Source organism: Daucus carota, chromosome 7 (genome assembly GCF_001625215.2).
Source record: "Daucus carota subsp. sativus chromosome 7, DH1 v3.0, whole genome shotgun sequence".
Taxonomy (NCBI): Eukaryota; Viridiplantae; Streptophyta; class Magnoliopsida; order Apiales; family Apiaceae; genus Daucus; species Daucus carota.
The window spans coordinates 40,722,321-40,736,535 of NC_030387.2; the positions used below are offsets into that span (position 1 = coordinate 40,722,321).

At 35.7% G+C, this 14,215-nt stretch overlaps 1 protein-coding gene and 1 long non-coding RNA gene across 5 annotated transcripts; one reads left to right on the plus strand and one right to left on the minus strand.

The window, feature by feature from the left end:
- Positions 1–838: 838 nt before the first annotated feature.
- Positions 839–8,467, minus strand: LOC108194098 (glycosyltransferase BC10). Its single transcript, XM_017360998.2, has 2 exons — positions 7,473–8,467; positions 839–1,637 (listed from the first exon to the last, which is right to left on the minus strand). The coding sequence occupies exons 1-2, from the start codon at positions 7,995–7,997 to the stop codon at positions 1,083–1,085; spliced, it is 1,080 nt and encodes a 359-aa protein (XP_017216487.1). The 5' UTR covers positions 7,998–8,467; the 3' UTR covers positions 839–1,082.
- Positions 8,468–8,709: 242 nt separating this feature from the next.
- On the plus strand, positions 8,710–13,681 carry LOC108194099 (uncharacterized). 4 transcript variants are annotated; one of them, XR_010285372.1, is made up of 11 exons: positions 8,710–8,885; positions 9,010–9,071; positions 9,861–9,909; positions 10,072–10,219; positions 10,370–10,448; positions 10,554–10,597; positions 10,709–10,780; positions 10,872–12,060; positions 12,211–12,266; positions 12,460–13,238; positions 13,329–13,681. It is a non-coding gene; the product is annotated as an uncharacterized LOC108194099 (long non-coding RNA). The 4 variants fall into 4 exon arrangements; XR_001801341.2 differs by having other exon boundaries at positions 8,711–8,885; positions 10,554–10,600; positions 12,460–13,681; XR_010285371.1 differs by having other exon boundaries at positions 8,711–8,885; positions 12,460–13,681.
- The last annotated feature ends 534 nt before the right edge of the window (positions 13,682–14,215 follow it).

The following is a 14,215-nucleotide window of genomic DNA, read 5'->3' on the forward strand; positions in this document are numbered from 1 at the left end:
GTCTCATCTATTGATGCCCAGTCCCAAGAAGAGAATGTGCAGTTTAGTTATATATATTTCAGTAAATTGCATATTAGTCCCCTAGGATTGGAAAACTTTGACAAACGTACGTCAATTTTGAAATGGTGGTATTTTGTCTCATAACTTCAACATATGCTCCGCCCTACTTGGTTTTTCATTTATATTCAGAATTACAATTTTTTGCAGAGGAGCATCTGGGAAATGAAAAATACAACTCCATTTAAGCTGCAATAAATTTTGATCGACTCCAATCATATTCATTTGTGAGAATCCCCCCACCCACCCATATAATTTATTGACTTTGAAGTTGCAGGAAGCAAAAAGGAAATGTCAAGAAATCCAGAAGTGCATTGAATTTGAAAGTAAACACTAAAGTGCGCAGTTTGTTATGTGAACATACTATAGGCATTGGATTGAAACTTGCTACATCAGAGAGTGAACCAGATAAGAAAGTACTCAAACATACTATGCACAGGCATAAGAGATAGTCTTAGGAGGAAGAACCATAATTATTGACTTATAGGCATGTATAAACTGGAAGGTGGCCAGTACAGCCATAGGAACAATAAAGACACTGAAGCACTGGTACCACTTCATGGACAGCAGTCGTTACCTGTCATTGGGAGTTTTAGAAGATACTACACAGGTTCAAAAATAATGTTGGCACTGCCAACAAATAATTGAATGCATCACCATAATACTAGATCCGCCCAAGTTCCTAACCACGGAACATGAAATTAGATGATACAGAAATGTATGAAGCACAAAAACACAATACCATCGACATGTCTGCGAATAAATTTAAGGCGATAAGAGATAAGAAACTGCTCCAACTGCATTTGATATAATTCAGTGACTCAACAATGGTAAGATCATACTATTGTACATTGAAAAGCTCTGCAAGTTTTATCTACTTCGGTCAAGAATCCAGAATGCTTTACTATCTATGGATTACGTTAAGAGAAGAGAGCTATTTGTCAGTACCCAAAATATTCAAATGAGTGTTGTAATAATATATCTAAAGCACTTGGAGCTATCTTTCTTGCAAAAAGATAACAAGCCTAGGTCGGCTGGTTATTGTAAAGGCACGTCTGACCATCAAACATTTTCTTAAAGAATTCCTTTGTCATATCGGCTTTTCCAAATGTGCCAGGATGAGCACCGCCTCGAGACCAATCCACCCATGTTAGGGTCCTATTTGCCAAACGATGAGGCCAGCGGATGCTCAGCATTGTTTGAAAATAGTGCTCATCAACATAACATGCTGGTCTGCAGAACTGTTCAAACTTTGGGTAAAAAGTGTCATCTTCAACTACGGCAACCACCAGTTTTCTATTTATTTCAAACCACTGTGATCCTTTACGCCAATTAGTGAGGTTCACTACTGGTTCCATGTTATCATTATAGCGCCCTCTACCAAAGGGTCCAGGATCATCGTATATCTCCATAAAGCTGTACCAAGATCTTGATATGTAGAGGTGAACAATGGGGAAGCTTTGGAGAGGAATGCATGCCTCAGACAGGAGAATGAACCATTCATTTGATAAATCAAGTAATGCATTAGCAAGGAGTCTTCTCTCAGCATCACACATGCTCATCCTCCCCCACTCCGTAACCTGCATAGAAGAGGGATTCAATACGACAACGACAAGTAATATTTAGAAGTTGAGAGACAACTGCCAGCATGAGAAATGTAAATAGAATATGACAATGTTAAAAATAAGTTAATTTGTAATTCTCTTGAATTATCTCCAAGAGTCTAGATGATTCTAGTTATAAGTAATGAGTCAAATATTCAATGTAAGCAATGGAAGGTCTCCTGAACTTATTCATGAACCTTATTAATGATCTAAACTCATAGTCTTCCTAGTCTATCTATATAAAGACTAGATGGATCAGTTGTAAATTAAGCCAGCAAGTAATAATATATAAAGAAAAGCTTTCTGTCTTCTTCCTTTATCAGTTCTGATCCCAACAAATTTGGTATCAGAGCCAGGTTCATTCCTGACCTCCAAAACACTTAAGTTTCATAAACCCTCTTATATATATAATGGCAGCATCTAGTGAAGTGTTATTCAACTATGCACAAAGCAGTATTCCTATTTTTAACGGTGAAAGCTATGACTTCTGGAGCATCCAGATGAAGACGTTATTCATCTCTCATGACTTATGGGACTTGGTAGAAGATGGCTATGAAGCTGGAGCAACGCAAGAAGAAATTGCATCCTGGTCAGCGGCTAAGCAGAATGAATTTAAGAATAATAAGAAGAAAGATGCCAGGGCTTTACTCTTTATTCAGCAAGGAGTCAGTAAAGCAATATTTCCACGTATTATGGGTGCAAAAACGTCAAAAGAAGCATGGGATCTTTTGCGGAATCAGTTTCAAGGCTATGAAGCAGTAATTTCAGTAAAGCTGCAATCGCTATGGAGAGAATTTGACAACCTGCAGATGAAAGAAAGTGAAAGTATTCAGGACTTCTTCTCTAAGGTGTCAACAATCATTAATCAGATTCGAAGTTATGGAGATACTTTGGATGATAAAAAAGTTGTTCATAAAATTTTAAGAAGCCTGCCAGCGAAGTTCGAGCATGTAGTAGCAGCGATTGAAATTTCTAAGGACTTGTCCAAATTAACGGTGGATGAACTTATGGGCGCTCTTGAAGCTAACGAGGAAAGAATTCGCAGATTCTCAAATCAGCCCCTGGAGCAAGCTTTTCAAGCAAAAATCAGCATAAGCAACAAAAACGGTGAAGTAAATCAGGAGAACGAAGCACGAAGAAACTACAGCAGGAATCAAAATACTAGAAGAAGGAATCAGAATTTTCAAGGAAGAGGAGGAACGCGAAATTTTAATCAAAGAAGCAACTTCAACAATTCCAAATGTATCATCTGCAAGCGATCAAATCATGAGTCAAAAAATTGCAAATTCAGATGCAAAAGGTGCAAAGTTTCTAACCATTCTCAGAGAGACTGCTGGTTCCAAAACAGAACTCAAGCAAATGCAAATTTTTCGGAGGAGAGTGAAGAGACACATGTGACTTTTTCATGTATGAATGACCAGCAAGTGCAGCAAAAGAAGTGGTATATTGATAGCGCTTGTAGCAATCACATGACAGGCAGCAAGGAGCTTTTTTCAGAGCTTGATGAAAGCCATAAATCTGAAGTAAAGATTGGAGATGGAAAAATGCTGAAAATTGAAGGAAAAGGCATCATTACATTCTGCTCTAAAGAAGGTATGACTCTAAACATCGCTGATGTTCACTACGTTCCTGAATTAACTCAAAATTTGTTGAGTATTGGCCAACTGATGCAAAGAGGTTTCTCAATAAATTTCGATGATGAGCATTGTGTTATTTTTGATAAGAAGAAGAAATTTACAGTGGCAAGAGTTAAAATGATTTCAAATAAAACCTTTCCATTATCTATGCCATTGGAAGGTAATGTTGCGTTGAAAGTTGAGCAGAATGATGATTCATTTGTATGGCATCTAAGATACGGGCATCTCAACTTCAATGGTCTTAAGCTATTGAAAGATAAAAACATGGTTATAGGCCTGCCATGTATCTCCAAAATCAATAAAGTCTGTGAAGGTTGCATATATGGAAAGATGCACAGATTGTCGTTCCCGAAAACAGCCTGGAGAGCAAGGGCTCCATTAGAACTGGTTCACTCTGATATATGTGAATCAAGGACTCCTTCACTCAATGGCAGCAAATATTTTCTCTTGTTTGTGGATGACTACACTAGAATGATGTGGGTGTATTTTCTGAAGCAAAAATCTGAGGCGTTCATCTCATTTATTCACTTCAAGGCGTTGGTGGAAAATCAAAGTGGAAGAAAAATAAAGACACTCAGGACTGATCGTGGTGGGGAGTATTTATCTCAACCCTTTCTTAATTACTGCAAAGAAAAAGGTATAAGGAGGCAGCTAACGATAAGGTATAGTCCTCAACAAAACGGCGTTGCAGAACGGAAGAATCGGACAATAGTCGAGATGGCCAGAAGCATGTTAAAAGCAAAAGGTTTGTCAAATATTTTCTGGGCAGAAGCTGTTTGCACAGCTATCTATCTTCTGAATATCTCTCCAACAAAGGCGGTATTCAATAAAACGCCTTATGAAGCTTGGTATAAGCAGAAACCAGAAGTACATCAACTCAAAGTGTTTGGATGCATCGCCTATTCTCATATTCCAGCACAACACAGAGAGAAATTTGATGAGAAAGGAGAGAAGCTGCTATTTCTTGGCTACAGCGAAGAATCAAAAGGCTATCGCCTCTTTAATCCTGCCACAAAGAAATTTGTGATCTCCAGAGATGTAATTTTTGATGAAACAAAACAGTGGAACTTTCAGAACAATACATCTCAACCATCACTTCAGAATGTGCCAACAATATCTCCAGAAATGTTTGAAGATGTTGTCTTACCAGAAGAAGGATCAAGATTCACAACTGAAGACACCACGGATACGGAAGTACTTAGACATCGTTCAATTCAAGATATTTATGATTCTTGTAACGTGGCATTCTTTACATGTGAACCAAAAGATTTTGAGGATGCTGCAGGAGAAGAAACTTGGAGAAAAGCAATGGATGATGAGATTACTACTATAGAGAAGAATCATACATGGAAACTTGTTGATCCTCCGAAAAATAAAGATATCATAGGACTAAAGTGGGTCTATAAGACAAAATACAATGAAGATGGAACTGTCCAGAAGCACAAGGCAAGATTAGTTGCCAAGGGGTATTCTCAGCAACCAGGAATTGATTTCACTGAAACATTTGCTCCGGTGGTTCGTATGGAGACAATCAGATCTGTACTGGCTGTTGCTGCTCAGTTTCAATTACCGGTCTACCAACTTGATGTCAAGTCAGCCTTTCTTAATGGAGAGCTCCAAGAAGAAGTTTACGTGGAGCAGCCTCAAGGGTACATCAAAAAGGGGCAGGAAAAGAAGGTTTATCGTCTTTATAAAGCCTTGTACGGGCTGAAGCAAGCGCCACGTGCTTGGAATGCTAAGATTGATGGTTACTTTCGTAAAAAAGGTTTCCAGAGAAGCAAAAGTGAGCCATCCTTATATGTTAAAAAATCTGGTACGCATGATTTTCTCATTGCGTGTTTATACGTGGATGACTTGATCTATATGGGAACTAATGCTAAATTGGTGGAGGATTTTAAAAGGTCAATGAAAGAAGAATTCGAAATGACTAATCTAGGTCTCATGAAATACTTTCTTGGTATCCAAGTGAAGCAATCTTCTGGTGAAATAACATTATGTCAAGAGAAGTATATTGATGATTTGTTGAGGAGATTTCATATGGAAAATTGCAAGCCGATGGATACTCCTATGGCTGCAAATCTAAAACTACAGCTTGATGATGGTGCAACAAAGATTGATGCAAGGAGATATCGAAGTCTTGTGGGATCGCTTATTTATTTAACAAATACAAGGCCAGATATAGTTTATCCGGTTAGCCTAGTATCAAGATTTATGCAAGAACCAAGCAGCTTGCATTATTCAGCAGCGAAACGCATTCTTCGTTACTTGAAGGGTACTAAGAATCATTGTTTGAAGTACACAAAAGAAGAAAATAACAGGCTGACTGGTTATACTGACAGCGACTGGGCTGGTTCTATTGATGATCGCAAAAGCACTTCAGGTTATGTATTTTTCTTGGGAACAAAGCCTATCTCATGGTCATCCAGAAAACAGAAAACTGTTGCACTTTCTTCTGCAGAGGCAGAATATGTCTCGGCTTCAGATGCAGCATGTGAAGCAATCTGGCTCAGGAGAATACTTAATGACGTGGAACAAGTTGAGAAAGGGCCGACTACTATATTGTGTGACAACATGTCAGCAATTGCAATGACTAAAAATCCTGTCTTTCATAGCCGCACCAAACATATTGAGCTACGTCATCACTTTATTCGGGATCTGGTGCAAGATGGAGAAGTTTCGCTAAAGTTCATCAACACAAATGAGCAAGTTGCTGATATTTTCACAAAATCAGTCTCAACTGAGAAATTTACAAAATTCAAGGAAAGTTTAGGAATTACAAATTAAGAGGGGGTGTTAAAAATAAGTTAATTTGTAATTCTCTTGAATTATCTCCAAGAGTCTAGATGATTCTAGTTATAAGTAATGAGTCAAATATTCAATGTAAGCAATGGAAGGTCTCCTGAACTTATTCATGAACCTTATTAATGATCTAAACTCATAGTCTTCCTAGTCTATCTATATAAAGACTAGATGGATCAGTTGTAAATTAAGCCAGCAAGTAATAATATATAAAGAAAAGCTTTCTGTCTTCTTCCTTTATCAGTTCTGATCCCAACAGACAAAGGGCTATTAAAAAACCCGAGGGTAGCCTGTCATTGATCATGACATTGATAGTCAGGTAGGTCATCACATACCCAATATAATAAGGATTTCACTGAGCTTCTATTCAGTGATAGATTTATTATATAGAGAATGAAAGATCGGTAGAAAGCAACTGTCTAGGACAGAGGGTGAAAACTCCACCTCTTCTCTAAGCAGTCAAATATGGAAAACTCTGGCAAGAACAAGCTAATAGCTGTGATGAGAGAATCTCATCAGATATAACATGGCAAAAACCCTCGTGTCAAATCCCTCTTCCTTGGTCGTAGAAATGCAAAAGATATATAGCAAGAGTTGATATCTGTTTGTTACTGCACTGGCAAACTTGCAGGTTTTTACAGACACACCTCTCAAGTCTCAATAGTAGAGGAAGACTTGCATACATATTACGTTAATTATAATTGGAAATTAAAATATTTGTCTGTCCTGATAAAAATAAATCACAGCTAGTTTCTCTGCTTTATATCCCCTGCAGATTTTACTAAGTCAACAACAAAATGACAGCTAGTTCTCTGTTTTCCTGTTATAATTAAAGAGACACTTACTAAACTACAAAGCATAGAAATACCTATTCCAAATGTATTAAATTTTTATAAATAAATCTTAAACTAATTTTCAGCAAATTCCTACTTAAGAGGATGTAGAAGGTACGATATCAAAGCTGAAAACCAGTTTTATATACAAAAGCATGGTGAATTAGTGTTGGACACAATCTTTAAGTTTTAGTGCCTCAACAGTTGCTTTAACTGATACAGGCAAAGGTAGAACGCAAAAAGCAGACTCAAAGTTCTTCAGTTCCATCTTGAGAAACAATAAATTATTAACAAATATTGCACTCGAATATGATGAAGCTCAGTAAATATAATTACTTTATTGGAATTCACATAAATGATTCTCTGCGAAAGAGTAACTTTTTTGGAGCTACCCAAAGGTAGGATGGTATCATGGTACGATGTAATACACAAAAACTCCCGCCCCAAGATAGTGTATATCAATCATATAATACATTCAAGCATGTGACGAAAGTTGTCAAAAAAAACATGTGACGAAATGAAAAATATAGGGATTGTCATACCTGACTGGGAATTTGCCTCCGATAGAAAACTGATGAAGGAGGATAGCTTTCATTATACATAGGTAGTGCATGTATATAAATTGTATACTTCTCTATATGCCCCTTAGAAAACCTTTCCCAGAGAGGAGCCATAGGAAGTGGCCCCCTTGTCAAGAACATAAAGGCAAGTTTAGGAACCCTCTTGAACGGGTATAATTTTATTTGAGAATCAAATGAAGCCCGCCAAAGCAGTTGAGAATCATTCATCTGGTGCCACACTTTTGATGGAGGCTTTATCCAACTCTTAAAGTCATTTGGTTCTTTAAAAGATGGCTGAATTTTACTACTTGTTACCGGGATAACAGCATTCTCAAATCTAAAATGCCGGCTCATAAACATACTAAAAATCGTCAAGGCAATGCCCATGCCTAGAAATATCAAAAAGAACTGTAATAACCTAACCGGCAAAACCCTAGGCTGACTACTTCTAATTGCCATCGAAGGTTCCTTACCTTCCTCCATTGCCATTAATCTCGCCTGCATCATTACTTCAGCCTCTAATCACTTCCAATTTCTCCGAAGCACCCAACAAAACTTCCAAATCCAAAACCACAATCCAAATAGATTTCACACCACAAATCCACCCAAATCTATTACCACCAAATGGCAACCCTAAACAACAACAAAATAAAATATAAAATAAAATCAAACATAACATAACAAATTCAATAACAAGAATCAACAAAACTCAAAAAATCACAAAATATTAAACTACACAGCTAATATAAATGAGCAACATACACAATCATGTAAGCATATTCAAGGATCAAAATCTTTGTCATTTTGCAAAAACATAAAAATAAAATTAATGGATGATTTGAACTCAGAAAAATCACAAAATATTTACTCTACACAGCTAGCCATCTGATCCACAGCTAATATGAATGAGCAGCATACAAAACTATGTAAGCATATTCAAGCATCAAATCTTTGGCCTTTTTAAAAAAAAATAAAAAAAGCAAGAAATTGATGTGGGTGAGTCACCTTTTGGCTTATGTTCCTCCATTTCATCACACATTTCTATCTTTTTTTTCATCTTGAACACATAATTTTACATATGTATATCTCTCTACTTTATAAATCCTACTACCTTTTTTCCTACGAAATGTCTACTTTGTCCCTCTACAAATTTTGTATTTACGTTTATACGGCCATTGGCCACGTGGCTTCCTCCTTGCCCCATATCCTCTCTTAATTTCAAACTCATGTTGCTGCGTACTCTCTCCTCTCCCGTAAACACTCAAATTCAAACTCGCTGCAGTGTGCTCTTTTTCTAGGGTTTCAAGCGCGGCATCACCGCTGGAAAATCAACTCTCCGATTCAATCTTTCTCTCTCGCCGAACTCCGATTCAATCTTTCTCTCTCTCCGGACCTGTAATCTCTCTACCCTCTACTTTAATCACGTCTATTTAGAGTTTTATAAATGCTTTACTGTCGGATTTAATACTCTTTTGATCCTATCTGTGCTTCTTTTTCTGTTGTGTGCCCCATTTTCTAGGGTTTCAAGGCGCCGCTCCGAAATCAATCCTCCGATTAAATCTATCATTCTCGCCGAAGATGGTAATCACTCTACCCCTCTCCGTTTCTTAATTTGATTTACTTAATTATATTTAAATTTTAATGCAAATTTGTTACTATTTTGCTCGAATATATGTATTTTTTTTCTTTTTTTTCTTTTCAGTTTCATAGCATGACATAGATATTTGATATGGCGAATTTGTTTTTGAGATGATGTTTATGTTTTATTTGTGCCACCCAACGGTTATCCTGTGTGTGTTTTCCATGATTTAACTGTCTCTAGGATTTTTCTATGTGTGTGTTAGCTTTAAAAAGTTGGAAACTTTAATACCTGAATTGGTGTGTATATTTTTGTTTCTTTATATTTTTCTTTATATTGTTCTTAGATTGTATCATTGTTGTTAGATTAATTTATTCTTAGTTTGGTTCCAGCTAATGTTTGCAGATTTGTGTAATATGCAGTTTAATATAAATATATGCATACCATATGTTTGTTTATATTCTTGAGAGAGTTTTGAATTGTTTTTTTTGAATTTGGTATAATAGAAAATAGCCTTATGTTATTCTATGTAAAAGAGAATAAAGATTATTTAATATAGATCTTACAAGTGATTTTCTTTTTGTAGATTAACTGTTCGAGAAAATTCTATGAGAATTTTGGAGTTACTGTTCTTTGAGAAGTTTGTTTTTAAATTTTTTGTTGTAAATTCAGTTGTGGTTTTTAGATTATATGTTTCGGATTGAAGTAATAAGTAGGTCTGTCAATATAGATTTATTTAATAGATTAGTTATGATTGTTATTTTATATTACACTGCACTGGTGCTTTCCAGGTTGTAGTAATGGAGCCACAATAAGTGATAAGTGGAGGGATTCATCAAGGCAAGTTTTTTGATATATTGTAATGCATCTCATTATTAGTGTGATGATTGCAAGCCTTTCCTAAACTTTCAATTGAAATATTAGCTTATAGCCAGCAAACAGTGCTGCTCCATTATTTTATCTGAAGTGTCTAATTTTTTATTTTTGGTTATGGACTTGCAGACATATAATTCATGACAATATCTTTGTATATGGTGCTCTACGCCCTTTGGTTTCAATATCCATTCTAATTTGCATGTGACATGATCGCCATGTGATCGCGTTCAAGGAAAATTCAAGGTCTTTTGCAAATTTGCACCTTTAAATCAAGGTAGTCCAAAAAAAATTCTTCCTATATCATTCTGATTAGGTTGTCTATTTAAAACTATTTAAATGTAGAAAGTGATTATGTCTAAAAACAGACCTCTGATAGTGGAATTAAGTTGTATTCTTATGCAAAATTGTGATGGTTTGTTGTTAGGTGGCCTATTTAGAACGAAGCGCAGCCGCAGATCTTCTCTCAGTCCTATACAGCCCGATGGATGCTTCATTGAACCGAAGTAAGATGCTAATTTTAATATTAATATCGGAATTCCTTACTAAAGTTCAATCATCTTTGTTTTACTGTTAGTCACCATTGGATTTTAATCCCTTTTATGTTTCAGGCCTCTTTTCAATATCTCCCCCAAGTCTTATGATGGTTGATTAGGTGGTTAGTTAACATTTTATCAATTTTTTTTAAACAGGATGTTATTTGTCCCCATTCTAATAATGTTATAAGTACCTATTTTGAAACTGATATGTGATTGTTTGGTGTTAGATACCGTGTTCCAAAGGAATCACCAATCTTTTCTCAGTCCTAGTCGTCCTCACACTGATTCATCAAATAACAGTATAAAGCTCCATCCTTCACATTCTTAATCGCATATACTCAGTTTATAAGCTACTGTAAACTAACTATTGTTTTTTATTTTGATTGATAGGTTATGTGTTATACAACTCTCCCCAGTTTACCTCCGCCGGATCAAGTTGTTTGTCAAATATTTCATCCGAAGGCACTTTAATAAAGCAGTTTCAGGATAGCAATATACACAAAAATATTTTTTCTACAATTTCTTCAAATAATATTAAATTTATATAAACATTTTTTATTAGAAACATTTTGCTTGCCCCGAAGCGGGCACACATACTAGTTTATATGTAGATGTATACGTATAGGTGTATGTATAGGTTCATACAGTGACTTCTAGACAACCCATGTCGAGAAAGTCATTTGGTACACATCCTCATATATGTTGAATGTCTAGGTTAGTTAATATATCCTGTTTCTTATGTTCGATGAAATGCCTGAATGAAATTTAGCAACAAAAAGATTTATCTGACTAAAACTGAGGAGTATTAGTCATCAATGTGAAATTTGTTAAAACCAACTCAGTTGGATATATATAAAATTTTCGCAAATTAACTAATGAATAGTTACTTGATTTAGCTACTATGGTTGGAGCAAAACTTTTTTTTGTCTAGGAAGGTTAGTGATGCTATCATGAATCGTTGTCACTGGTCTTCTCTCTAATCTCCACTCTAAGCTGTAACCAGTTCCGTTATCTACTAGAGTTCGGCATGAATTTCGATTTTTTTTTATAAGAAATTGAGTCATTGATGAACACATTAAATATTTGGCATTTAATAATAAATGTGTATTGTTCGACTTATATTTGGTAAAATTTAAATACCAATGAAATTAACATCGAGCTAGAACCCAAACTGGACCTGAAAGTTTGAACATTTGGAGAGATTCAATAATTTATTAGAGGATTTAAGGGGACTTTTCTTGACGTGAAACCTCTCAATATAACTGTAATTGTATTTCTCATGATCATGTTTAATCTTAATATTAAAAAATCATGTGTTCTAGATGTTTATATCCATGAATTTCTTCTATTATTTAAATGTTTTTTCCATTTTCTCAACTTCAAGACTTCATGAGAAAATAAATAATTTTCTAATGATTATTTATTCCGACATTAAAGGAGCTATCTTTGATGTATGCTTAAGTCAGGAAGAAGAGACTGGCATAGTTTGTATCTACATTTGAGATCTAGAGCTATTTTCTTGTATGAAGCACAACTGGAGCAGTCAAGTGCTTCTCCAAACGCAAAAGCAGCCATGCAGGTGAATTTTTACATTCGTTATTGTAAGATTTATCTCATAATCAGGGGCATAATTTCTAATTCATCGATATATTTTTCTAGATTCAAGTAGTGATGTTAACCATGTTTAAGTGACTGATTGATTTATAGTTAATATTTTTAAATATTGTAGCACTGAAGTACAGATCTCGTCACTGTTGAAATTGACATTATTCCATATTTATTCCCGTAAGTGTTTTACTATCACATAAACAAATTATAAAAACAATTATTCTGAAAATAGTATGATTTTAGTTGTGACGGATTATGGATAAAAAAATTAGAAATAAAAACTGAATCAGTTTCTTTTTAATTTTATTTCTATTTAAAATCTTGCAGTTTTGGTATTCGAACTAATTTGGATTTAATATCGAAATATCAGAATACTGAGACTGTAAAAGTACTACCACATCTGCAAAACCGATTCCATCATAGATTGGAAGCCCTTGAAATCGAGAAATGGGGACTAGAGGCGACGAGGGCGAAAGGTTGACGGAAGTTGACTTGTTAATTGAGGTGCTTTCGAGGCTTCGTGTGAAGCCCTTGCTTCGTTGCAAATCTGTGTCTAAATGATGGTACGCTCTCATTTCAAGCCCTAATTTTGTCAAATCTCATCTTTAACGTGCAATCACAAGTTGTGTTGTAGATGATGAGGATGAAAATAATCTCATAGTCCATTTCCATAGACAGTGGAATCGTCTTAAATATAAAGTAGCAGGCCGTTCATTTTCACTCTGCAACCTCAGTTCTGGTCATACTACGACAGATCTTAATTTTCCTTACCCTCAAGGAGAGTATCCCATTGATCCTCCCTCTCTTCTCGTTGGTTTTGTTTGTGGAATTGCTTGTATTTGTGTTGATGGCTCTGATAGTTTCAGAAATTTATGCATGCCTACTGCTCATCTACCAAGTAATATATACCTTTGGAATCCTGCAATTAAACAATCTAAACTTATTCCTCAGCATACTATACATGATATTGATAACACAGACGTCGCTTTAGGCTTTGGATTTGATCCCATTGATTTTGATTTTAAGGTTGTTAGAGTTGTTAGAGCTATTTTGAGTTCCATTTCTCCCGAGGTCTATTTTACAAACAGGGACGCTTGGCAAAATATTGACTCTAACTTGACCGATGTACCCAACAGCAGAAGTTTCAAGGTATGCCTCCATGGATTTTTGATTACGACTGGAAAAACTGGTCTGATTGCTTTTGATCTAAACAAGGAGGTGTTTGTGTGTGATATTAAGCTTCCTGTCAACACTAGTGGCGCTCGTCCTCTTTACTCATATGATGATCAAGTCGTTGTCTTCAAGGATTCTATTGCTGTTATTAACTCTTGGCATGATGGACCGGATAGGATCAATTTGTGGACATTAGATGACGAGGCATGCCTTCGTGATGGTGGAGTCCAGACATCATGGACTTTAAAGCTTAATATTGGTCTTGATGTCCCCTTTTACCATGTCCAGAGCCTTTATAACAGCGTTGACTTGTTACTATTTCACGAGGGGCGGTGGTTCTTGTACAATTTAGACACGAATGTGTGCAGATATATCTATTCCAGAGAATTTATTTGTTTTGAAGAAGATTTTTTCAAGTATACGGAGAGCCTGCTTTCATTTTCATTTCTCTCAATCTACTTTACTTTTTCTAAGTTATGTTGGTTAATCAGATTTTTTTTTGACAATAATTTGACATTGTTAAACATATGATTCAAGTTTGTTTCTCCTTACCTTTTATCTGTGACCCTACCATTGACGAAGTTTCTGCTGCATATAACTAGCTTCAGTTAATACTTACTGTATATTTTTTTACACATATTTAGGTTTCCGTGTTTAATGTGCAGTCTTTGGTTGCAGACACGTTAAAGTCTCGATCTCTATCCATAATAACGGCAACAGACAAACCCCAGTAAGAAGTACTCTTACTGGATAAAATATCAACCTGTTGCCATGTGGAGGATAATTATCCCACAGGGACCGAACCAAGTGCATGTAGACAAGTGAAGCACGTTTGTTCAGTCAATTGACTGAGTTAATTGCCGATAGAATCTACTTAAAAATGGACTTTGTTTTTGGAAAGGCAAGTGAAGCACGTTTGTTCATATTCCTAGTTGTTGTATATCTCTGTTGCA

Bases quoted from the DNA above. Each gene is read 5' to 3' on its own strand.
- LOC108194098 (XM_017360998.2), bottom strand. From the start codon at position 7,997: ATGATGCAGGCGAGATTAATGGCAATGGAGGAAGGTAAGGAACCTTCG. The intron at 1,638-7,472 runs GTATGACAATCC...TCTTCTATGCAG, and splicing joins GGAGGCAAATTCCCAGTCAG to GTTACGGAGTGGGGGAGGAT.